This window comes from Carcharhinus amblyrhynchos, chromosome 12, assembly GCF_965287045.1.
Source record: "Carcharhinus amblyrhynchos chromosome 12, sCarAmb.v2.hapA, whole genome shotgun sequence".
Classification (NCBI taxonomy): domain Eukaryota; kingdom Metazoa; phylum Chordata; class Chondrichthyes; order Carcharhiniformes; family Carcharhinidae; genus Carcharhinus; species Carcharhinus amblyrhynchos.
In genome coordinates this window covers 16,576,357-16,603,778 of record NC_137335.1, presented here as the reverse complement: position 1 = coordinate 16,603,778, position 27,422 = coordinate 16,576,357, and the positions used below count along the sequence as shown (strand labels likewise).

The 27,422-nt window shown below is 42.5% G+C and overlaps 1 protein-coding gene across 1 annotated transcript in view; it reads left to right on the top strand.

The window, feature by feature from the left end:
- Positions 1-27,422, top strand: part of adgb (androglobin) — a 267,020-nt gene that overhangs the window by 228,522 nt on the left and 11,076 nt on the right. The window contains exons 31-35 of the mRNA XM_080200127.1: positions 5,540-5,676; positions 8,094-8,255; positions 18,993-19,134; positions 21,992-22,088; positions 26,910-27,093. Of these exons, the coding sequence (XP_080056253.1) occupies positions 5,540-5,676; positions 8,094-8,255; positions 18,993-19,134; positions 21,992-22,088; positions 26,910-27,093 (722 nt within the window). The remainder of the gene's footprint in view (positions 1-5,539; positions 5,677-8,093; positions 8,256-18,992; positions 19,135-21,991; positions 22,089-26,909; positions 27,094-27,422) is intronic.

Genomic DNA, 27,422 nt, shown 5'->3' with positions numbered 1-27,422 from the left:
CTTGCAGTTTCCCATGCTGCACAATCTTTCTTTTCCTTTGCATTACGTCCTTTGCAATATTTTCATCCTGCCTTTTGTCTATGATTGTTCTGCTCTTTTGACCTGGAATGTCTATCAGGATTATAACACTGCTGATCTTCTCTGCCATACGTGTGCTCGAGCTGATGTTTTACAACCTTTGCACAGCTGCTTTCTTGAGAGTATGTTTCTCCTCTCAGTAGACTTGCTCTCATTGCAGGATTTCCTATGCCTAAGACAAGTCTATCTTTAATGAGATAATCTTTTAATTGTCTGAGTTGACAAAATTCTGCAGGGTGTATTACTGAGACACATACTGATCAATTTTCACCTTGAGCTTTAATGTTGAATACTTATGATTCATAAGTTACGTTCACTTGGGGTTTAAAGTGAGCCTTCGAGGCTTTCAAAATCTCTGCTTCTGTTTTTCTCTGTTCTTCTGAGAGATTTCGGATGGAGTAAAATTTGTAGCGGTTTCTTCCAAGCAATGTTAAATGTGTTGCTACTCATTATCAGCCTGGCTTGTTAATTAAATCTGTTGCAATATCATAGTTTCACATTGCAAATGGGAAAAAAACTGCTGTTTTTGCCACATATCACCTTCCATTTTGACAGGAGCGAGGAGAGGAAAAATTACAGCCATTTTCTTGCTCACTCATTGATTTTCTTACAGCCTTCATTTTGTGCATCTTTTCGTTGTCAGTGGCTTTTTAGTAGCTCTGAACATTTTTGTGTTCTTTTTCAGTAGCTGTCGTTTCTCATCAGCTTTTTAAAACTCAATCACAGCTGCACTTATTATGCACACAATATTATGAACTCTGAATACTACAGTGCTTCTAGTACAATATTTTTATTGAACTGAATGTAACATGGCTTCCCCCAACACTGTGCGTCATGGCAGAAGTCACCTAACTATAGCAAACCAGATAGGACATATAGTACTGATTATATTTCAAAACCCATATGCCCTCCTTCTTCATCATCTGCTATTCACTTATTGGTCTCTACATGCGCCCCTGCAATTTTCCATCTGCTGCTTTGAGCTTATTGTACACCCTGTGCTTGCTCTACTTTTTCTGTCTTTAGCTGTACACCTACCTCAACCCTTTGTCCCACAATAAGATCCAGTTTTCTTCTGACTGTTCATTTGTCTCTGGCTGCTGACAGTATGTTGGTTAAAATACTTACTACACTAAAAATGGATCACAATGGATTAAAGAGCACAGGTATTATAGTACCACCAGGAGAAACATAACATGATGGGCGAGAAAGGGGGATTAGAGGGGAGAGGGCTAATGAGGTGGGAGAGACCAGGACTAATGAAGACAAATTGCATACTCTCCAGGTTATTTCCATATCGCATCCTCAGTTCATTCAAAACACTGCTGCCTACATCCTAAACCGCACCAAATCCTGCTTACCCATTACCATACTGGTTGCTGATTTATACTGGAAGCCGGTCTTGATTTAAAACAATTTGCATATTGTATTCAAATCCTGTCCCTTCTCATGTCTGTAACATCCTCCAGTCCTGCAACCGCCAGGAACAAGGCTTTCATCTAATTCGGGTTTCTTGTGAATCGCTGACTTCCTTCATCCCACCATTGGCAGCTATACCTTTAGAATTCCATCCCTTAACCTCTCTTCCTCTCTATCTTTCTCTCTTCCTACTCTTTTAATCAAGCTTTTAGTCACCTTTTCTAATACAACTTGTGTTAAATTCTTCTCGGATAAAACTCGTGTAAAGCACCTTAGGATGTTTTACTACATTCTAGCCAGTATATTGAATGAAAGTTGTTGTTACAAAATCTCTGGCGGCTCTTTTTTGTCTGTTCCTGCCTCCAATGAAATTCCCTGACTATTCTGATGATTGCACCAGAGACCAAGGCAGAGTTAGGAGTGAAAAGCAACTAGCTTGCATTTTTGCTCCTCAATTACAAGTATAACAGCTGTGAGAAACAATTTAAATGGAACAAATCCATCTGTCCTTACTTCTGGTGATTTCCAGTTGAAACAATTTGACTCAACAACCTTGGAACATTGAAGCAATTCATCCCAGAAACAGACAGGAGTAATTTACTTGTCTGTGTTCTGATAAATTAGAATTTTTAACATGACTTATGTAAATTATTGGCAGCTGAGGTCTTTATTGCATTTGTTCACAAATATATTAGTAGCGTGGTATACATAATGGCTGAAAAGAGGCCAAAGTCAGTTCTTTAGGCCTACATTGATCAGTTTAGATAAACTGCCACAAGACTCAATCCCAACAACACTGATATAACACAACGACTCCCAATATTCCTCGAACTCTTCTCCCTCCAGTTGTCCATGGTATGAGTGGCACGATGCACAGTGGTTAGCACTGCTGCCTCACAGCACCAGGGACCCAGGTTTGATTCACAGCTTGGGTCACTGTGTGTGTGGAGTCTCCATCTTCTCCCCATGCCTGCATGGGTTTCCTCTGATTGCGCCGGTTTCTTTCCACAGTCCAAAGGATGTGCTGGTTAGATGTGTTGGCCATGTTAAATTCTCCCTCAGTGTACCCGAACAGGCACTGGAGTGTGGCAACTAGGGGATTTTCACAGTAACTTCATTGCAGTGTTAATGTAAGTCTACTTGTGACACTAATAAATAAGCTTTAAATTTCTTTAAAAAAATTAAATTTTAAAACCTCTCTTCTGTTGTTTCCAAATCACTGGTCCACTTCAAGTACCTGACCACTACACCCTACCCACCATGTCTCCGCCACCTAGCCTTGCATCCCTGTGGACTACATTAAACTCCCACCCAGATCCCACTTCCCAGTTTTCCTCAACTTCAAGGCCCCTCAGTCCATTGTTTTCCAAGTGGTTCACACTGACAAATGGAGAATTAACTCTGGTGGAGCTGGAGCAATTCCAAGGAAGTGTTCCAATTTTGTTTCTTGAAACTGATCAAACTGAGCTGGACTGTTCCGGTGATTGGATAATTCTTGGCACTTTAAAGAAATGAAGCCCTCCAAAGTAGGCCATCTATTTTTTTTGCCTTGTAATGATACAGTTCAGATCCACTTTAAACTGAATCGGTATTTAATTGAAGTGACTTATTTTAACAACTTGATCGCTCTTGGGTTTTGTTTTACTTAAGCTGTAGTGCCATCTAGGGTATGAATTTACCATTTCTGTCAAGTTTCTAATCCGACACTATGGCTACATTATTATTTCAGCTCACTGCCAAACCATTTATTTTAAAATAAAATTGATACACTTAATGTCGCATTTCAAACAGGTAATTTGGATCTGGGATTATTGGCTGCCATTTTCTGCTGGAATGTGCTTAATTGCCTGCGGAGATTAGAGGGAAGCTTCCCAGAACTTTGCCCCAAATTGGTCAAAGGTTTTAGTCTATTTTTCATTTCTCTGAGGAGGTCCTGTGATTTGACGAAGGGTTGATGCAAGGTGTATGGCTAGGATTGACTGTGAGTCTTCCATCTTCTTTCCCCCCTCGTATGCAGAAAGAAAGGACTTGCATTTAAGTAGCACCTTTCAAGACCTCAGGATGTCCAAAAGTGCTTTACTGCCAATGAAATACTTTTGAACATAATCACTGTTGAAATGTAGGAAATGGAGCCGCTAAGTGGCACATAGGAAGCATCCATAAACAGGAATGGAGTTATCATGTCATAGAGTCATAGAGGTTTGCAGCATGGAAACAGGCCCTTTGGCATTCTGCCCTTTTTTAACCACTAAGCTAGTCCCAATTGCCCACAATTGGCCCATATCCCTCTATCCCATCTTACCCATGTAATTGTCTAAATGCTTTTTAATTGTACTTCCTCTACTACTACCTCCGGCAGCTCGTTCCAGACACTCACCACCCTCAGTGTAAAAGAATTGCCCCTCTGGACCCTTTTGTATCTCTCCCCTCTCACCTTAAACCTCTGCCCTCTAGTTTTAGATTCCCCTACCTTTGGGAAAAGATGTTGACTACCTACCTTATCAATGCCCCTCATTATTTTATAGACCTCTATAATTTTACTCCAAAGCCTCCAGGGAAAAATGTCCCAGTCTATCCAGCTTCTCCTCATAAGTCAAACCGTCAAGTCTTAGTAGCCTCCTAATAAATCTTTTCTGTACTCTTTCTAGTTTAATAATATATTTACTGTAATAGGGTGACTAGAACTGTACACAGTATTCCAAGTGTAGCCTTACTAATGTCTTGTACAATTTCAACATGACGTCCCAACTCCTGTATTCAATGTTCTGACCAATGAAACAAAGGATGCCAAATGCCTTCTTCACCACTTTGTCGACCTGCGACTCCACTTTCAAGGAGCTATGAACCTATACCCCTAGATCTCTTTGTTCTATAACTCTATCCCGTGCCATGCTATTATCTGAGTAATTCCTCAATAATACACTGGACTGGTTTAGGGCCTTAGAGTTAGGTTCCTGAGGTAAGGAATTCCTGGACTATTTGGGACTATTTTAGCCATAGCAGCTGGTAGTAGCTCAGTTCAAACCAATCCAGCCTTAAAGTTACACATACCAGCCAGGTATGGTTTTCAACCATTCCCACCGGCATGATCTTCCATCCCAGCGATGATGAACCTCCGTAACAGGTTTCTTGGCATACAACTAGAAACTCTGTTGACAGCAGCAGGATCAGAAGATCTTGCTGCTGGCCAATGATGGGCCACTTCTGCTGCTGCAAAACATGGCACAGGGGATGCAGAAAATCCCAGAAAATGTTTAGGTTATCTACTTAGCTATCTTTATTTAATCAGTTAGTTTTGTATTTTAAACCTTTAACAAAGTCAACTGTGCTACTCAGCCATCTCAAAAACTGAAGTGAAACCTTAAATTGTTCCATTCCCAATCAGGATCTGCCTAAGAATAAAAATAGCAAATGACAGAAAAACTCAGCAGGTCTGGCAGCAGAGAGAGGAAGAGTTAGCGACCTAAACCCAGCATGATTTCTTCAGAACCTGGGGGGGAGTTTTCCCATGCTGCCTGCCACGGGAATTGTAGCAGGTGGGACAGAACCATGCAAAGGTCCGTTGACTGCAGGCAGGATTTTCCAGTTTTGGGGCAAGCGTAGCCAGAAAATCCTGCCCTAAGAGTCTAGCTGGGTTCAGTGTTCGGACCCTTAAGGATAAGGGAAATGGCTTAATTTGTTTTAAGTTATCCCATTTTTTAAGAGGGCTTTTAGGGATCCCTCCCCATCCCCAGCTCCTGCCAGCATTCAAGGGACTTGTTGAGGCGGGAGCAGCTGGACAAGCGACAAGGTTCTCATCCAGACTCAACCCAGCATAACTGCCAAGATCTCAGCCAATCAATGGAGTTTAAGTCTCCAAGTGATGACTGTATAGGTAGAAATATAGAAAATATTTGTTCTGAAAATGAATTTCTGTAGATTATTGTTTCATTGTGTATTTGAGAATTCCTTATCAATACATGGTGCCTCTCCAAACAATAAGCTGAAAATATACAAAGTCCACAATGTCATCTGTTGTTATGTTTATATCTTGTTTGTTAAGGGAGGATTATCGATCCCAGTTTTCCTGAAACTGAAGAGTCAAAGCCCTCAACAGCAACCAAACATAGCAGAAAAGGAAAGGGAGCTGATAAGGACAAAGGAAAGGAGAAAAGCGCACCAACCAAACCAGAGATTCAGGTACATTTTTTTGGTTTGTGGAATGAACAAGGGAAAGTAATGGCGTAGTGGTAATATCGCTGGACTAGCAACCCAGAGACTCAGGATAATGTTCTGGGGAACTGGATTCAAAATCCCATCACGTCAGATGGTGAAATTTGAATTCAATAAAATATCTGGAATTAAAAGTCTAATGATGATCATGAAACGACTGTTGTAAAAGCCCACCTGGTTCACTCATGTCCTTTAGGGAAGGAAATCTCCTGTCCTTACCTGGCCTGGCCAACACGTCACTCCAGACTCACAGCAGTGTGGTTGACTCTCAATGGCCCTTTGAAATGGTGGGCAGTTAAGGATGGGCAATAAATGCTGGCCCAGCCAGTGATGCCCACATTCCGTAGAATTGAATTTTTAAAAATCCACTCATTTCAGTACATTTCAGAATGAAAAACTCTAAGTACAAAGAATTTTTATTTGCATAGGCCAGCGGGCGCAGCTCACAGAACAGAATTCTCCGTTAGTCTCAGATGGGATTTTACGAGCTTCACCCAAGCAAGGTTGTAAGACACCGGCTGTAGTGTCTTTCATGATTTTAAGGATGTTCCAAAGCACTTCATAGCCAACGAAATTTTTGAAGTTCTAATGGAAATCACATACTTTGCTCACAGCAAACTCCCACGAGAACAATGTGATAATAAGCAAATAATTGATTGAAGGACAAATATTAGCCAAAAAATCAAAAACATCTGCCCTGCCATTCATCCAAATAATGCTGAAGGATTTTTTGCCTGTACCTGAGAGGGCAGGTGAGGCGTCATCTGAAAGGCAGCATCTCCAGTGGTGCAGCATCCCCTCAGTACTGCACTGAAGTGTCACCCCAAATTTTGGCACTCATATTTCAGCAGGGAAGTAATAAATATGATGATTAGCTACCTTGAGAAGCAATGGAAACAGAAATTATTGGAAAATCCAGGAACACAGGAACAATAGGCTGTTCTGGGACCAAGATCCCTATAGCCTTGGCTTTTCTCCATTTCCTTTAATATCTTCGGATAACAAATACTAAGTAGTAGCAGGATAATTGGAAAATTCTGGTTAGAAGAAATGTGTTTTGAGAAAGCTTATAAAGGTAAGGAGAAAGTTATCACAAAGAATCATGGAATCCCTACAGTGCAGAACAAGGCCATTTGGTCCATCAAGTCTACACCACCTATTCGACAGAGGATCTTAGCCAGGCCCTCCACTTTCCCTATTTCCATAACCCCATGCATTTACCCCACTGATCCCCCAACCTACCTATCTTTTGACACTAAAGGATGATTTAGTAAAGCCAATTCACCTCATCTGCACTTCTTTGGAGTGTGCAAGGAAACTGGAGCACCTGGAGAAAATCCACACAGACATGGGGAAAACATGCAAACTCCACACCAAAGTCACCCAAGGCTGGAATTGAACCCAGGTTCCTGGCACTGTGAGACAGCAGTGCTAACCATTGTGCCACTGTACTGCCCAGATGAATCCCAGAGTGTGAGACCAAGTCTCTCTGAAGAATTTTCTACAGATGAGGAGTGACATATATGCACAAGAAGTCACAAAAGAACATCAAAGGACAGGAGCTAAGATTTATGCTGGAGTATAGGGTAATGAATACGTTTTTGACAGGCAAGACTGAACTGCATGAGTCCAGAGCATGAATGGTTTTTGTGGGCTTTTATTGGTTATCTCTTTATAAGTTGCCATGTAATGGCATATGCTGATAAGTTTTACAAAAGCAAAATACAGCAGATGTTAGAAATCCGAATTTAAAACAGAAAACTGTGGAAATGCTCAACAGGTCTAGCAGCAACTTGGAGGGAAAAACAGAGTTATCAGGTCAATGATGGCGCGACACAGTGGAATAGTGGTTAGCACTGCTGTCTCACAGCGCCAGGGACCCAGTTTCAATTCCCAGCTTGGGTTACTGTCTGTGTGGAGTCTGCACGTTCTCCCCATGTCTATGTGGGTTTCCTCCCGGTGCTCTGGTTTCATCCCACAGTCCAAATATGTGCTGGTTAGGCGGATTGGCCATGCTAAATTGACCCTTAATGTTAGGGGATCTAGCTAGGGCAAATGCATGGGGTTACGGAGATAGGGCCTGGGCAGGATTGTGGTCGGTGCAGACTTGGTGGGCCGAATGGCCTTCTTTTGCACAGTAGGATTCTATGATTCATCTTCAGCTCTGATGCACTCATTGCTGTGCTGAAACTTGCTGGCAGGTTTCTCTACATACCACAGTGACTACATTAAAAAGTCTTCATTAGCAGCAGAGATCGTCATCTTTCCATTTATTATTCCTGTTTCAACCTTTAGACTATTTCCTAATGTTTAAGAAAGATATGGTGCAATATTTGATGTGTTTAACTAAAATGCACGCTATTGGGTTTTTTTTTGTTTTTCAGGTGCAGCAGATTGATATCACAAAGCCTCACTTTACTCTTCACTATGTCACTGATTATGGTGAAAGTGACTCCGTTGAGATCAAGAAAGATACTGAACGACAGGATGAAATTCTTGCTATGAAACGAGCTTGGGAAGCTGCGGAACCTGGAAGGGCTTTCAAAGTAATTCACTGTGAACTGACTAACGTTTTGTATCTCTATTGTTAATGATGCATGCACCTCATTCTTTATGCAAAACTATTAGACTCTTGAAGAAATGATTTGCATTTATAGAGTTGCATTCACAACCTCAGGATATCCCAAAGTGTTTCACAAAGTGCTTGCTCTATTTTGAAGTGATGTAGTATAGACAAATGCAGCCGCCAATTTACTTACACTTCCACAAATATGAAATAATGATCAGATAATCTATTCTAAATTACATTAATTGAGGGATAAACATATGAAATTCTGTAGCACACAGATCAACAGCAGCCCACGAATGTGGCTCACTTTCCATATAACACTCTATTTCTCTGTCCTCATCAGAAAAGGTTTCTGACTGCTCTTCTTCCTCTAGCTGATGTCACTCCTCTGCATGTAAGGCTTCTGCAGATAACAGACAAGTTTCCCATTTGCTTACCTCCCACACAGAGCTATTTTCCCACCACCAGAATTCCAGTGCATGGCCTCCAACACGATTCTCCAAACTGGGCCCACTATTTTGCCTGCTCCAGTGGGCTCCACAAAACTCTGCCCAGTGATAGAATCATAGAATCCCTACAGTGCAGAAGGAGGCCATTTGAGCCATCCAGCCTCCATGGACATCAATCCAACCCAGGCCCTATGCCTGTAAACCCATGTGTTTCCCCTCTGATTCCCTCAACTCTAAGGGCCAGTTTAGCATGGCCAATCAACCTAACTTGTACATTTTTGGACAGTGAGAATAGAACCAGAGCACCCAAAATGGACCCATGCAGATACAGGGAGAATGTGGAAACTCCATACAGATAGACACCCAAGGCTGGAATAAAACCCACATCCCTGTGATGTGGAGGAGCAGTGCTAACCACTGTGCCATCATGCCACCCTTTGAAGTATCTCAAAGGGAAATGGTCACATTACAGCCCACCAAATAATGAAGATGAGATGGAGGGGGAAATCTGTAGAGAGTTCATGTTAGCACAAACAGTAATATTGGGAAATTTTACCAAGCTCAAGCTAGACTTAGTGATGGCAACTTTCTGATGGAGCTTGCTCTTTGGAGGTTGATTCTGTGTTAAGCTGCACCTGGTGTAGCTCAGGAGCCTTACTCTGGCATTTCAATCTCTGCTTAATTTGCTGCACAGTAGGACAGTGGGCTGAGAAGGTACATGTTTCACTGGCTTCAGTTTTCCCTTGGCCCTCTTCTCAGCCTGCTGAGTTTTTAATTTCTGTTTGTTTTTTCCAATCCCTTTCCAAACAGTCAGCCTCCAGAGGTCATTTACCGGCAGCAAATGTCTCACCATTGTCAGCATCAATATCCACCACCTTTGTATCTCAATTCAAGTGTTCCTTATTGGACATATAAATGCCCAAGAGCCATGATCCAGTTGCGTTAACCAGGCAGAAGGTCTTTGGGTATATGGTTTTCATCCATCCATTAATCATGGCTAAGCCAGCACAGATGTCATTGTCTAAGCAATAAGTGCAAGCTGATGGCACACTTCAGGACCTCTTAAGGTGATGACTTTGACCTGCAGGCGATATCAACAGTATGTCTGATACAGCAAAGGTGGAAACTGTTTAGCCTAACAATCTCACCACTGTAGAGGAGTGCACAGGGGATCAAGGTTTTGTTAAGCAGTTTTGTGTTCTCAGTCAGGTTGCTATTGTTCCACACTCTCTTACTTAGCTTGGACATAACAAATGAAGCTTTTATGATGTTTAAGTTTATTTATTAGTGTCACAAGTAGGCTTACAGTAACACTGCAATGAAGTTACTGTGGAAATCCCCTGAGTGTTCATTTCAGCATCAAGTGACAGATTGCTGGTGATTATGGAGCATAGATATGTGAAGCGATCAACAACCTCCAGTGATATGTGGTGAAGCTGATATATGGTGGTATGGCAAAACCCTGGACCATGACATTTGTCTCCCTGATACTGATGTTCAATGCAAACTTTCTACAGGCATAAGAGTGGGTGCTCAACAGGTCAATTGGATGTGTCCAGCATGTGGTGGAAGAGAGTTAATATGCTTTCTGCTTTTATGTGCTTGTTTGCTTCTCATTTTCAGCCTACATTGCTGACTAGCAGCAATGTGTACGTTTTTCCCTGTCAGTACAAGACAGACCAGGATAATAGCAATGACTTTGGCATGAAGAGTGCTTTTTGGACCACTTTCTGCATCAACATTTTTCAACAAGGAAAAGGCAATGTTTGATTTAATTTGATATGAAGTGGGAAAAATAACTGATATGAAATAGGAGAACAATTGGGAAATAACCACAACATAGTACAATTATGAGAGGATGTTCCCATTGTGTTTATGGCTTCTTACAAAGAACAAAGAACAACCCAGATCGGGAAACAGGCCCTTTGGCCCAACGAGCCCACGCCACCGCATCCTCCTACACCTACCCTGCCCTGCGTGTATGCGAGTGGACCCCCTAATTTAGCCAGATTCAGGGGAGAATAGTGTCAATTTGGTATACCAATCAGCCTAAGAGCACATCTTTGGGGTGTGGGAGGAAACCGGAGCGCCCAGAGGAAACCCACACAACCACAGGGAGAATGCGCAAACTCCCACAGACACAGGCCCAAATCCATGTATCTGCACAGCTAGCAGTGCTAGTCACTGAGCTGTTGCGGCGCCCGTCAACCGGTCCAGGATCAAGCACACACACCGACACAAAGTACTAGGCCACTCCCGGAACCTCCAAGAGCAGCCCACGCACGACCCACCGTGTGCATGCCCCTTGTTTGACAACAAGGTAGACCGCCACCTGCGGAATAAAAAGACAAAAACGTTAACATGTAAGTCTGCATTTCCGGTGTCTCCCGAGGCTCTGACCCTATTTAATACCCTCTACTATAACCCTCCATCCTTGTTTCGCTCATGTGTCTATCTAAGTAAACCTTAAACAAGTCCAACGTGCCTGCCTCCACCACCCTACTCGGTAGTGCGTTCCATACCCCCACGACCCTCTGCGTGAAGAACCTTCATCTCATATCCAAATTATACTTCTCCCCCTTCACCCTTAGATCATGACCTCTCGTAATTGTACCCAATCTAGGGAGCAGCTTATCACTATTGACTCTATCTATTCCCTTCAGTATCTTATATACCTCTATCATGTCTCCCCTTAATCTCCGTCTTTCCAAGGAGAAAAGTCCCAGTTTCTCCAACCTCTCCTCATAACTCAGTCCTTCCATGCCAGGCAACATCCTGGTAAACCTCCTCTGCACCCTCTCCAGAGTCTCCACGTCCTTCCGGTAGTAAGGTGACCAGAACTGGACACAGTACTCCAAATGCGGTCTAACCAACGTTCTGTACAACTGAAGCATTAGACGGCAGCTCCTATACTCTATACCTCTTCCTATAAAGGCTAGCATTCCATAAGCTTTCCTCACAACCTTCTCTACTTGTGTCGCAACCTTCGTAGACTTGTGAACCTGCACTCCCAGGTCCCTCTGTATTTCTATACTCCTAATCGGTCTACCTTTTATCACGTAGCTCCTCTCTGCATTATTCCTTCCAAAATACATCACCTCGCATTTGTCAGGATTAAATTCCATCTGCCACCTATCTGCCCAATGTACCAACCTATCTATATTCTGCTGTATCACCTGACATTCCACCTCAGTATCCGCCAATCCTGCCATCTTGGTGTCATCCGCAAACTTGCTGATCACACCACGTACGCTCTCTTCCAAGTCGTTTATGTAGACTACAAAGAGGAGAGGTCCCAATACTGAGCCCTGCGGCACACCACTGGTCACTGGCCTCCAGCCCGAAAAGGTCCCCTCCACAACTACCCTCTGTCTCCTATTGCCCAGCCAGTTCTCAATCCACCTAGCTACCTGTCCTTGTATCCCATGTGCCTTAACCTTTTCTACCAGCCTACCATGAGGGACTTTGTCAAACGCCTTACTGAAATCCATATAGATGACATCAACGGCTCTCCCATCGTCAACCGTTTTTGTCACCTCCTCAAAGAATTCTACCAGATTCGTAAGGCAAGACCTCCCCCTAACAAAGCCATGTTGCGTATCCCTAATCAGATCGCAACACTCCAAATGCTCATACATCCTACCCCTAAGTATTTTTTCCATTAATTTTCCTACCACCGATGTCAAACTCACTGGTCTATAATTTCCTGGGTTATCCCTACTACCTTTTTTAAACAGCGGTACAACATTAGCTACCCTCCAGTCTTCTGGGACCTCACCTGTGTCCAAAGAAGAGACAAAGATTTGCTTCTTGTTTTCAGGATGTAGATGACCCTGGCAAGTTGCCACTTATTGCTCACTGTTCTTTACTCAGTGAAGATGATGGTGGGATTTCCCTTGAACTTCTTCAATTCCTATGGGAATAGTATATCTACCTTCAGATTAGGTAGGAAATTCCAGGATCTTGATTCAGCAGTGATGAAGGAACAGTAAAATACATGCAATCTGGAGCCTCTGTGACTTGGAGTGAAACTTGAGGTAGTGATGTTTTTACAGCATCATTATCTTTTTTTGTTCTTGATGGTGGAGTAACAGATACTATTGAGGAAGGATTGATGAGCTATTGCATCAGTGTGTTCTGTTGGTGAATGGGGTAGATATTGGGCATGATTTTCCTGGCCCCCTATGCTGCTCGAGTAGGCAGTAGGCAGGAAATGTCACAGCGTGGCCAAAAACGGGAATTGCAACCAGAGTCCATTCAGCCGGTGGGCTTTTTTTCCCACAAAATCAGCCTTGCACTGGGGAACAGCGCGAGGCTGATCACAATACTCAAAAGCTGATTTGAATCCAATTAGCAAGTCTGGGACAGTATTGGCCAGAATTGTTAATGTTTCTGACCCTGCCATTGGAGATCCACACAGGCGGGGATGACTTTTGGTCACCAGCAATGAGATCAGATGTTATGGCCTTGCTGGTGGGACCAGAGGTTATTGAGGCTCCCAGGAGGTTGGGGCAGAGGGGTGCTGCTTGGGCAGTGCCAAACTGCACAGCCCACTGGGCACTCTGCCACTAGCATTGCCAAGCAGGCACCAAGCAGTGCCAAAGGGGCCAGGTCAGATGGGCACTGCCAGACAAGGTGGTGGGGGGAAGTAGGAGGGGTGGGTGGCATGGAGCTCAGTGGTTAGCACTGTTACCTCTCACCACCAGGGACCTGAGTTCTATTCCAGCCTCAGGTGACTGCAAAGTTTCTACATTTTCTCTGTGTATGCATAGGTTTCCTCGGGATGGTCCAGTTTGCTCCCACACTCCAGAGATTTTAATCAGGTTATATGGATTGGCCATAATAGATTGCCCCTTAGCATCCCAAGATGTGTCGATTAGATGGACTAGCCATGATAAATGTGCAGGATTACAGGGATAGGGCGGCAGGAGAAGGCCAGGGTAAGACACTCTGTCAGATAGTCAGCACTGTCTTGATGGGCTGAGTGGCCTCCTTCTGCTCTACAGGGATTCTATGACTCTATGAATGGGGGGGAGCTCTGCAATGGACGTTGGGGACTGAGGGCTTGTGGCTGGTGGTGGGACCAGCACTTGGAGGCTAGGGCTGGCCATCAGGTGGCTGGCTATTGGAGGGGGCATGTTGGGTGGTGGGGGGGAGGCTCGGCCAGCAATTGGGAGGCCGGCAATTGTGGTGCATGATGCACATGTCAACAGAGGAGATTGGGAAGATTGGCACATGCATACTGGCCCCCTCAGCACTCCGATGCCGGTCTCTCGGGTGGGTTTAGGCCCCACCACCCCTCCTGATGTAAATCACCTGACAGCATGTTGTAGTGCACAGAGTACTAGAAATTAATTAAAATACGCTCGCCCAAAAAAAATGAGTAGGAAAATCTTCCATTTTCCCACCCATTTGGCACTTACTTTTTTTTGGGAAAATCATGCCCATGAGTCCAGTGGTAGGAACAAGTAGTGAAATGTTCTGTGTTGACTTTCTTTCTTGTTGTGGCTACACCCATCCAGGTGACTGATGAGCATTGCATCACCATCTCTTGAATTGTAGCCTTGAAAACCTTGTAATGAAGAAAATAAAGTAGGTTCTTCAGTAAGTGAATGATCTGCTTGACCAGATGACCACATGGCTATGAAGTCAAAACTTTATCCCAGTAGTATAGATTAGTAAAGATATCTAATATCTATATTAGTTTGCTATCTATAACCATGGACCATTCCATGGCTCTGCAATCTTGGAGATGGAATCTAAGAGCTTTGAAATTAAAGTTCAGGTTGGTCGATTTATCTTGATAGCTATCTCTACAGTGAGGTTCTGGATGAAATTTAGTTCCATGAAGACAGCTGCTGTCTTCATGAATGTAGAAGAAATGCATATTTAGGCATTGGACAAGAGACAACGGGTTTTGTTGTACAAGAGGTATTGTAAACGATGTACAACAGAACATAGTTGCCAAAATCTTGCTGTTCACGCCAGCGAGATCTTATGGTCCTGCCAATGGTGCATCCCCACTGCAGGTTTCCCAATAGTGAGGTGTGTGTTTAACAGGAAACCCCATTGACAACAGAAGGACCATAAGATCCTGCCACCAGTGAGCAGTGTGCTGCCTCCCACCACCGCAAAACAAGCTACAGAGAGAGAGAAAAATCCCACCCAGTGTTCTAGCAAAGCACTGCACCTTAACTTGCCTCTGATTATTGTCTTTCAAGATATAGCAAAAGAATTAAGTAATTGGGGTCAATTAACCTAATTCCCATTCTAAACATTTATTGCGTAGGTACCCAAAAAAGCATCCACTATGAGGAAAGTTAAACATATACAAGTGGCAGAGCAATCACATCTCTGCATTATATCTGTTTATATAAAACTGTAGCCAATCAAATGAACTGGAATTTATAAATGGATGTATATCTGCTGTTTCTGAAACATTTCCTCTTCTCTTGAAGTTGTTGTCTAGAATGGACATTAAAATTTAAAGAATATAAAATTTAAAGAAAGTACACAACTCTGGTGCGGCCGCACTTGGAGTATTGTGTGCAGTTCTGGTCCCCACATTACAGGAAGGATGTGGAGGCTTTGGAGAGGGTGCAGAGGAGGTTTACCAGGATGTTGCCTGGTATGGAGGGGAGACCCTATGAGGAGAGGCTGAGGGATTTGGGGTTGTTTTCGCTGGAAAGAAGGCGGCTAAGAGGGGATCTTATTGAAACATATAAGATGATTAGAGGTTTAGATAGGGTGGATAGTGATAGCCTTTTTCCTCTGATGGAAAAATCTAGCACGAGGGGGCATGGCTTTAAACTAAGGGGGGGGTAGTTATAGGACAGATGTCAGGGGTAGGTTCTTTACCCAGAGGGTGGTGAGGGATTGGAATGCCCTGCCTGCTGCAGTTGTAAATGCGCCTAGTTTGGGGGTGTTTAAGAGGTCTGTGGACAGGTTTATGGACGAAAAGGGATTGGTTTAGGTTAGTGGGTCATTGTTGTTTTTTTTTACTGGTCGGCGCAACATCGTGGGCCGAAGGGCCTGTTCTGCGCTGTAATGTTCTATGTTCTATATTCCTCCTTTCATTCTAGTATATCCTGGCCCACTCTTATCCTGCACCCAATATAAATTTGAGTTCATCCAAATCTCTGCTATCCATGTTCCAACTCTCACCATGTCCTGTTCACCCATTATCTTTGTTCCCGCTGATCTACATTGGCTCCTTACCCAGTAACTTGTCAATTTTAAAATGGTTTTCCATGTTTTCCAATTCCTTTATTACCACACCTGACCCAATCTCTGTAACCTCCCCCAGCCCTTTGGCTCTTTGAGATCACTTACACCAATTCCAGCCTCTTGTGGATCCATGATTTTCATCTCTCCACTATTAGTGGCTGCACTTCCAGTTGCCTAAGTCCTAAACTCTGAAGTCCCCTTCCTCAACCTTTCCCTCTTCATTTCGCTCTCATCCTTTAAAGGATCGTTAAAATCTACTGAGGTTGAGTTTTATTTTGTTATTGTCACAATTAGGCCTACATTAACACTGCAATGATACTGTGAAGATCCCCTAGTCACCACACTCCGATGCCTGCTCGTGCACTCTGAGGGAGGATCTAGCATGGCCAATGCACCTAACCAGCACATCTTTAAGACTGTAGGAGGAAACCGGAGCACCCAAAGGAAATCCATGCAGATGCAGGGAGATTTGTGCAGACTGCGCACTGTCACGCAAGCCAGGAATCAAACTCTGGTCCCTGGTGCTGTGAGGCAGTAGTGCTAACCACTGTGCCATCGTGCCGCCATACCTCTCTCACCAAGCTTTTTGTCACCTGTAATATCTTCTTATATGACTTGGCGTCAATTTTTTTGATAATTTTCCTGCAAAGTACCTCCCTTTGGAATTTTTGCAACTTTAAAGATGATTGTGAGTCCTTCTGTGCACTGATTGGCTGCTGCACTTTCTATGTTACACGTCAAAAGTACTCAATTGGCTGCAAAACACTTTGAAACACCATGAAGTCATGAAAGATGCCAAATAAATAAATATCTTTCTTTTACTTCACAGTAGTGAGATAGAATTATGTGGAGAAAGGATTTGCGCCACACAGGGAGATCAAATAGACTCAATTAGACTCTAAGCATTCAAATGGTTTTGTCATGTTGGTTTCAAAAGTGAATTCAAATTTCAGGCTGTTCATTTTTATCTCCGGTATTTTTTTTCTCTCCAAACGTCAATACAACCAGGTAGTTTAGCCTGAAATATATGATCCATCAGATGTTTTTGTTTTGCCAAGGTAAGAAGACAGAACTGTATAGAAGAGAGGGGGTGTTAAATCCCAGCATTATGAGAGTGATTTGTTAATTTTGTTATCTTGATCACATCATGGAAATAATTTAGTTGATAGAAAGCAGAGACCTGCCTGTGGAGGCTGACGATGTGTTGATCATGGTCAAAGGTAGTGGAATAGAATCCAGATCATAAAATTGATCTTTGATGATATAGGTCCAGTTCCAGTTGGAATACTGTAGGTATGTTACTCAACACCTGCTGAATCCACAAGTCTAATTCTCTATCTGATTTCACAGATGTAATTTTCCTAAGCAAGGAGAGGCACATTGAGTTGGGATCCTAACATCAGCCCACCTTCTTCTAGCTTGCATTGTGGCAGGTTCCCAGACCAGTGGAGAACCCCCTTGTATCAGTCAGGAAACCAATTTAACAGGCAATTAAGTCCTTTATCAATACTGCATTCTAGACTTTCCTAACAGTGCATGGGTTCCATGTTGTTTCATCTCACCAAAAGGTGAATGCCCAGAGGAACTCGATGTTGGCTACAACTGGCTTGATATTTATTTTATTTATTAGTATCACAAGTAGGCTTACATTAACATTGCAATTAAGCTAATGTGAAAATCCCTTCATCGCCACACTCTGGCGCTGTTCAGGTACACTGAGGGAGAATTTAGCATGGCCAGTGCACCTAACCAGCATATCTTTTGGACCATGGGAGGAAAGCAGAGCACCCAGAGGAAATCCACACACTCACGGGGAGAACGTGCAGACTCCACACAGACAGTGACCCAAGCCAGGAATCGAACCCAGATTTCTGACACTATGAGGCAGCAGTGCTAACCACTGTGCCACCATGCTGCCCCCCCAATGTTGATAGCAACACTGTAAAACCTGACATCCAGAGACCGGTCTGAGAACTCAGAGGCAGCCTTCCCAGGTCTTGCGTCACACTGCAGCAGCTTCTTCCTACCTACTGGTGTAAACACTCAGTAATGCCACTGTAAGCCCTGCCTGAGATATTTTTAAGTCGAGATTCTTCACTATTTGTTTTGGCTCAGCACCCCATCCGGTCTCCCTAAATTGTTGGGCACTAGAGGGTCGGTAACGGTTCTTTAACTAAGAACTACAGCAAAGTTCATTAATTATTCAAAATTTCACGAAGGATTAAACCCATAAAAATTCAGCCTCTCTCAGGCAGTAACTTCTAGTGCTTACAGAAGGTTTTTGTCTGCACAGATTTATTTGCCAAATTCACAGTAGGTCATATTCAAGTTAAAGGAAGTGCATTTGTAAAGCCTTCACTATATTAAGTAAGCTTTGGACTTAACCTCTTGACTGCTGCTTGGATGGCCTTTTTACTCTGGTTGAATAGTTCTGAGTCTGCTTTGTGACTTACAATGCTCATTTAATATGGGTAAATAGTTTAAAGCTGTACTAAGGGAATGTTGGAGATGCTAAAATGCATTTTCACCCAATCAGTTCAGTAGAAACTAGATGCTAGGAGTGGGATTGCCAACGCACTGTTAAAAGCGACTGAGTGACTTACCTGCTGATTTCCAGCCTGCAATTTTACAGCATAGGAGACCATTCTCTTTGGGAGAGTAATCCAGTTAATGCCAATCCACCATTTTTCCTCATAGTCCTATTAGTTTTTCTTTCCAGTGTACATTCAATTCCTTCTTGAAAGTTATTATTAACTCTGCTTCCAAGACTCTTTCAGGCAGTGCATTCTAGATCTTAATAATTTGCTGCATGAAAGAAAACCTATTCACCCTCTCTTCACTTCTTTGCCAATTCTCGTAAATCTGGATCCTGAGCTTTCTTATTTATTCTATGCGTTCTTAATTTTTCTGCATGTATTGCACATGAAGAAATCTTCCATCTATACTTTCATTTTGTTTCTGCTCCTCAAAAATGAGTGAATGAAAATGCAATTTGTAATGAACTCTGTCAAAATGTTTTTCTGCCCATTGTCTCCCAGGCCTTACAGCTTCGTCTGCATGTCATGAATTCCAAAACATTAGACAGTGCATTCCTGAGTGGGAAGGAAGGCGAAACTACCAGCGAGGTTACTTCTGAAGGCGAGCTTGATGATGCAGCGACACAGGAGGTGCAACCCACAGGTACTGCTTAGACCACATGAGATTAGAAACAGGTTTAACCCATTGAGCCCGTCAAACCTTTTCCATCAATCAACTAAGGATGGTTGTTCTATATTTTAATCTCCTTTTGCCTGTCTTTGTTATGTAAATCTTAATGCTCCTACCTAACAGATTTCTATAAATCCCTAAATACTGGAAACCTTGAAGATCTGAAATAAACACAGAAAATGCTGGATATACTCAACAGATCTCGCAGCATCTGTGGGGAAAGAACAGAGTTAGTGTTTCGAGTTCAGTACGCCTCTTCAAATGGTAATTCTAGTTGTCTCTCCATAGATGCTGAGTTTTTCCAGCATTTTCTGCTTTCATTTCTATAATCCTTATTTTGACATTTTCAACTGACAAAGTCTGAACTAGTTTTCCTTTCCACTGTACATTCAATTCCCTCTCAAAAGTTACTATTAAATCTGCTTCCAGCACACTTTCAGGCAGTGCATTCCAGATCTTAATAATCTGCTGCATGAAGGAAAACCCATTCACCCTCTCTTCACTTCTTTGCCATTTTACGTGATTTTCTTTGGAGAAGTTTTTCCAGATTTCAACTGCTCGTTGCATGAAGCAATGCTTCCTGACATTCCCTCTTAACAGCTGCATTCTAATTTTAAAGTTATGATTATTTGTTCTGTACTTCACCAGAACATTTTCCCCTCTATCTACCAAATCAACTCCTTTAGCCATCTTAAACACTCAATTAGGTCACTGCTAAATCATCTATATTCAATGGAATGCTGTCCATATAACCTGTCCTCATAATTTAACTCTTCAAGCCAGATATCATTTTGGTGACCCTGCAACATACCCCCACCAAGGCCAATATATCCCTCCCTATAGTACAATGCAGAATTGAGTGTAGTACTCATTGCTTTTCCCTTTTGTACTTCTGATACTTGGTCATTTTAAGTATCAAGTACTTAAAATAGTATACATAATTTAATAAATGACTCATCCCTCAACTCTTATAATAACATTCTTTCAAAACTATCAATTTCCCAAAAAAACATTGTCTCAGTAGCAATCAATGGCTGTAAGGAAATTGGCCTTTTGAATAACACAGGTCTTGACCTGTGCCAAGATCCAGTCATGACACTCTAGGATGCCAACTTCATGCAGGCACACAGTACGCACGGGGTAACTGGAGTGGAACTGGCAGGATTTTGGGAAGGCAATGTCATCTAATGCTTCAGACAACTGTAATATAAATCCACTCTTTTCTATTCCATCCCCAATATAGAAATGCCAACCTTCCATTTGCATTTGAAATTACCTTTTGTAGCATCCAAAAACTAGATGCTACTCAGTTCCAGGTGAATGGGCAAGAAGTTCTTCACTGAAACAGATTGTAAAAAACAGAGCTGAGTAGGGAAAAGTCCATTCAAAAGCACATCTCAGGGTTCAATGACTTCACAAAACAAAATAAGAAAATATGCCCAGTATCATGTTGACATTATGAGAAACCAGAAAAACAGAACTTTCCGCTGAAACACTTTTCCACTCATTATAACTAATTGAACTCTGGCATTGCTGAGAGATTAAGGGAAGAGAAGATTTCAGTCAGGCAAGAGCATGGAATCTCTGCGAGTCTGAACCTGGATTTGTAGTGGGATGTGGACAATTCTTGTGTCTGTCTTTTTTTGCAGACATCAATAGGTGAACCAAGATTATTGGGATGATATTGCCTTTCCAAAATCCTGCAAGTTCCAGTCCAGTTGCCCAGTACATACTGTGTGCCTGCATGAAGCTGGCATCTTAGGGTGTCATGACTGGATCTTGGCACAGGTCGAGACCTGTGTTATTCAAAAGGCCAATGTCTTTACAGCCATTGATTGACATAAAGACAGTGGTCTTTTGGGCAATTGACCGTTTTGAAAGACAGATACTGCAAGAGTTGGGGGGTAAATCATTTATTAAATTATGTACGTCATTTTGAGTACTTGATACTTAAAATGACAAAGTATCAGAAGTACAAAATGGAAAAGCAATGCAAGACACCTTGATTTCTTCTGACCTGGAGCCAGGAATATGTAATTCCATCAGTGTACAAACTTCCAGTAGCAATTGGAACCTCTAATTGGCCCCATGATCTTGTTTATCACAGCAATAAAAGAAATAGCCAGGTTGAACACAGCAGAAAGATAACATTGTGTTACATAGCACAACATTCCTGCCATTGTAAATTATATTTTCATCCACCTTGCTGTGATTAATCCCACAGAACATTCATTGACATTTTGCAAAATATTTACCCACTAATATCATTTCTATTTGTCTCTGTATTAACTTTTGGTGACTGTGTTTCCCACAGTAAGCAGTCATTTGCTGCTTATACGAATGCTGTACCATTCAGGGAACTTTTTATTTAGACTTCTATTTTTAACATTAAACTGGCAAACTTTTACATGAATTCTATTTTCTCACATTGTAATGGTATTTGTTAGCTCTGCCTGCAGGGTGAGTCTACACGGCATTCTTTGTGATGAGCACATGATTTTGTTAATTGCGGTTCATTGAGCTGTAACAAAAAACAGGAGTTTTTACGATTAATAACCTTGTTGACTTCAGATTGGAAACACTATTGGGGCATGTTACTTTCCAAATGTTCAGCATACTTGTTTGAAGAGAGAATTAACCTATTTAAATATTTTTGGTGAAGCGTAGCAAACTCAAAACATTAACCTGTCTTTTCTGATCACAGTTGCTGAACATTTAAGCATATGAGAAATTCAGACAGTGTGCACAGTTTTTTAGTGTCAACTCAGAAGAGGCTGACTTTGAAAGTTGGTGAATTGTTAACTTATTCCTGTTTGTTCTCTGTGTGTAGACGTTTCTCAGGATGATGAAGAAAATCAATCCTCAGATGTTGCCAAAATGCCACAAGATCCTTTAACTGAAGATAAGAAATGGACCCATTATGTAAGGTATTTAGATGCAAATGTGTAGCCAGTCATTTCAAGGTAACTGGGTTTCAGCTACAGTATCCAATATTTTGTAGCTGTGCCTTATTGAATATAATTAATTACACGGCTGGAGGAGAATAGTGAAATTGAACTTGGCCGGTAGCTCAAAACAGGTGACTGAATTTTCAGCCTCATTTTGCCAATGCAACTGAATTAAGTTTCCCTGCCCTAGTACTAGTAAATATCAGGCACTGAAAATTCCAGAAGTTTGCTTCGCCCATGCAAAAGCCCTCAATCTAGAGCTGAGGATACCGACTCACATCCCAAATTGGGGGGGGTGTGGTCATTCAGATGACTGGGATGGCACATCATGCTCCCAGGGGCCCATTAATCCAGTGACCAGTATTTGAGACATACTCAGCTAATCTGACTGAGGGATGGGACATGAGACCTGAGGCTGAAAAATGGCAAGGGTGCACCTTTTTATTTTCTACAATGGGAGCAACCTAAAGTTACCAAATCCCTTCTGAGGGGCAAAAGATGCAATGAAAGTGTAATTTCTTTCTTCTTGTAATAATGGATAGCCAATATTTTGAAGCACTCACTAGTTCTCAGACTGTCTTCAGTGACACGTTTTATTCCTGATATAGCAGTCATGTCCTTGGTAAGATTAATCCTTTTTTGTTCTTCTTCATCACTTGCCTCCTGCTGAAACCAAATTTCTTTTGACACAAGATATTACATTATTTATTTCTTCTGAATCCCAATTTTATTTTTAGCAGGTATAAAAATGGACAGAGTTGCCAAGCACCATTCCCACCCATCCACCTATCCCAGAGTCAATCTACTGTGGGAGGATGAAGGAGTCTTTGTGTTGTTATGAGTCATGGCAACTGCTAGGAAAGCAAGTGCATACAAGAAGGAAGCTCTTATTGTGGTCATAGAGGAATGGAACGCAGAGAGAGTGGAAGTTCTTCCTGCTGATGGATCCAAATGGCCAGTTACTGGTTGCCTTTGGTGCAGCTGAGATGCTCTGAATCTTAAGGGTTCAGGATAAACACATTCCTCTTAGAGTGAAGGACAAGGCTGGCAGAAGTAGGGAACCCTGGATGACTCAGAATATTGAGGACCTGGTCAGAAGAGAAAAGAGGCACATGACATGCATGGGTAACCGGGATCAAGTGAATCCCTTGAAGAATATAGGGGATGTAGGAGTAGAGTTATAAGAGAAATCAGGAGGGCAAAAAGGGGACACAAGATTGTTTTGGCAGATAAAGCAAAGGAGAATCCAGAGAGCTTCTAACAAATACATAAAGGGCAAAAGAGTAACAAGGGAGAGAGTAGGGGCTCTTCAGGATCAACAAGGTCATCTATGTGCGGATCCACAAAAGATAGGTGAGATTCTAAATGAATATTTCTCATCAGTATTTACTGTTCAGAACAGCACGGATGTTAGGGAACTTGGGGAAATAAATAGTAATGTCTTGAGGAGTGTACATATTAAGAGAAGGGGGTGCTGGAGGTCTTAAAGCACATCGAGATAGATAAATCCCCGGGACCTGATGAAGTGTATCCCAGAACATTGTGGGAGGCTAAGGAGGAAATTGCGCATCCTCTAGATATTTGAATCATCGATAATCACGGATGAGGTGCCTGAAAATTGGACAGTGGCAAATGTTGTGCCTTTGTTTAAAAAGGGCTGCAGAGAAAAGCCTGGGAACTACAGGCCAGTGGTGGGTAAACTGTTGGAAGGTATTTTGAGAGACAGGAACTACAGGCATTTAGAGACACAATTACTGATTAGGGACAGTCAGCATGGCTCTGTGAGTGGAAAATCATGTCTCAAAATTTGATTGAGTCTTTTGAAGGGGTAACCAAGAAGGTAGATGAGGGCAGTGCAGTTGATGTTGTCTACATGGATTTTAGCAAGGCCTTTGACAAAGTACCACATGGTGGGTTGTTGCATAATGTTAAATCTCACAGGATCCAGGGTGAGGTATCTAAATGGATACAAAATTGGCTTCTCGACAGAAACCTGAGGGCGGTTGTAGAGGGTGGTTTTTCAAATTGGAGGCCTGTGACCAGTGGTGTGTCTCAGTGATCACTGGGTCCACTGTTATTTGTCATTTATATTAATGATTTGGATGAGAATATAGGAGGCATGTTTAGTAAGTTTACAGATGACACTAAGATTGGTGGCATAGTAGACAGTAAAGAAAGTTATCTCCAATTGCAATGGGATCTTGATCAATTGGGCCAGTGGGCTGACGAATGGCAGATGGATTTTAATTTAGACAAATGTGAGATGATGCATTTTTGAGGATTGAACCAGGGCAGGACTTACTCAATTAATGGTGGAGCGCTGGGGAGAGATACAGAACAAAGAGATCTAGGGGTACATGTTCATAGCTCCTTGAAAGTAGAGTCACAAGTGGACAGAGTGGTGAAGAAGGCATTCGGCATGCTTGGTTTCATCGGTCAGAACATTGAATACAGGAGGTGGAATGTCTTGCTGAAGTTGTACAAGCCATTGATAAGGCCACACTTGGAATACTGTATGCAATTCTGGTCACCCTATTGTAGAAAGGATATTATTAAATTAGAAAAAGTGCAGAAAAGATTTACTAGGATGCTACTGGGAATTGATGATTTGAGTTATAAGGAGAGACTGAATAGACTGGGACTTTTTTCTCTGGAATGTAGGAGGCTGAGGGGTGATTTTGTAGATGTCTATAAAATAATGAGGGGCACAGATCAGCTAGATAATCAATATCTTTTCCCAAAGGTAGAAGAGTCTTATGAGAGGGCATAGTTTAAGGTGAGAGGGGAGAGACACAAAAGTGTCCAGAAGGGCAATTTTTTCACACAGATGGCAGTGTGTCTGAAACAAGCTACCAGATGTAGAAGTAGAGGCGGGTACAATTTTGTCTTTTAAAAAGCATTTAGATGGTTACATGTGTACGCTGGGTATAGAGGGATATGGGCCAAATGCGGGTAATTGGTATTAGCTTAGGGGTTTTAAAAAAGAAAGGGCAGCATGGACAAGTTGGGCCGAAGGACCTGTTTCCATGCTGTAAGCCTCTATGACTGTATGACTCTATGAATCCAGAGATGGTGGTGAAACCCACTACCCCCAGTGCCTGCAAGGCCCCACCTGTCTGGAATTGAATATACTGTGTGTCTCTGAAAAATAGGGCATCAATGCCCTGTGGCATGCCATTGTTTATGAAAGGAGCCAGAGTTATCAAAACCACAGTTATTTTGACAGCTACTGACAGAGTTTAATTACCAGTGCTGTGAGGTGTGACGGTTCTGTCAAGGACACAAATATCCATGACTATCCACTTGGAGAGTCACTGCCTCCTGTACCACTGTTCGCCAGATAGCTGCATCTTAGCCAGTAGATCCTACACTGAGCATTTGGCCTTTATGTCTTGCCTTCTTGTCACCTCTCTCCCTTGCCCCCCTGATGCCTGGGGTCTGCCCTTCCTGTGGAGGGTGTTGCTCCTCACCACCATTGGACCCAAATCTGAGAGTCGTGCAGCCACCCTGTGAGCAGGTGATCCCTGACAATCTTTCTTGGCAGTCATGCTCCTTCGCTTAAGTCACCACAATGCCAGGAGGATGTTGACCCCTTTGTACTTCCCAAGCACTTAGTTCCCACAATCGGCACCAATGACACTGTTCGCTCTTTTATGGGGCCCTGGTAATTCCTTAGAGCAGTCAGGTCTGGCTCCTCACTGTGTGTCTGCCTTCATTCTGCCGCTCATGAACCTCCAAGAAAATACTAACATGTCCCTTAATGACCTTCCTATTGCCCTGACTTAGGCTTCTGTCGCTCAAGTCAGCTCCAACCACATCACACAAACAAGGATTGCTTTCACCTACAGTCAAAAAAGTTAACCAGGAATTTTCACCAACGTTTCACAAGATATATATTATATACAGGTTGTGCAATAAAAGAAAGGATTAAAAGGTGAGTAGTGCCAGAGCTCACGAAAATGCAGCCAATCCCAAGTTCACATCACGTGACCCCAATGTATCTCAGATTTTTATGTGTACTTTGGAAGAAGTGCCTTGAGCTATCAAGACCATAAACTTTGAAATTCTCTTCCGAAACTTCTCAGCCTCTTTTCCTGTAAGACACGCCTTAAAACCTACTTCTTTGAAAAAAACGATTGGTCACCTGTCCTCATCTATTTTTATGCAAATTCGTATCTATATTAAATAACAAAAAATTTGGTGGCTCTGGCAGTGTCTGTGCAGAGAAACAAAGTTAATGTTTCAGTTCTAAATCATCTTTTGGAAAATTTGATTGAATGCCAGTGTTGATTTACCTCCATTCCCCAGAGATGGACAGCATCACTGGCTGCTATCTGTGTACCCCATGTGGGTGAAGAAACCTGTGCAAGTGGCAGCTGGTGGCATTGTCTGTACCCATCACCAATCCACCCCAGGGCAGGATTTTACAGCCGTGCTTACCCAAAACAAAAAAATCCTGCCCAAGGTCAATGGACCTTTGTATTGTCGGTTGTCCACCCGCTATGGTTCCCATGGCGGGCGGGATGGGAAAATCCTCCCATAGTGTGCAAAAGACTGCTAGAAGTGAAACTACACAAACAAATTTCTTTCCATTGTGTCCAACCTGGGAATTTCTCAGCCCATAAACTCTGCGATTCCACGATAAATAAGAATTAGACCATAAGACATAGGAGCAGAATTAGGCCACTTAGCCCATCGAGTCTGCTCCACTATTCAGTCACGGCTGATATTTTTCTCATCCCCATTCAAGTCGTTAATGCTCAGGGAGCTGCTAGTTTGAGCTGGTTTTATTCTCAACAGGACTACTCGACCGATACCAATTCTTGTGGATGAAGCTGTTATTGAAGAACAGGGGAAGAGCAAAGCGGAAGAAATTCACAGGTTCCGACAAATACGAGAGACAGTTTTCCAAAAGCGAGAGGAAGAAAGGCATGCTCGTTGTCAGCTGAAAGCACAGCAGTTGAAAATGTATGAGGAATTGCAGGTAAGGTCCCTTGTTCCCAGAAATATTCCTTGCTGAGAGCTCCTTTGATAAACTGGAAAATTAATGTCTTGTTGCAGCATGTGTTCCAAAGAAATTTCAGTCGCTTTCAGACTTAGATTATGCACAGGATTTAGGCTGACAACCACTGTAACCCTGAGGGAATGCTATACCACTGAAAGGGCCATGTTGCTGATGAGACTCTATCTGCCCTCCCAGGTGGTTGCACAAGATCCTGCAAAGTATTGTAAGTTCTTCTTGTTGTCTTTGCAAATATTTATCCCTCGACTAAAATTAAGAAAACAAGATATTGGTCATTAACTTCACTGTGG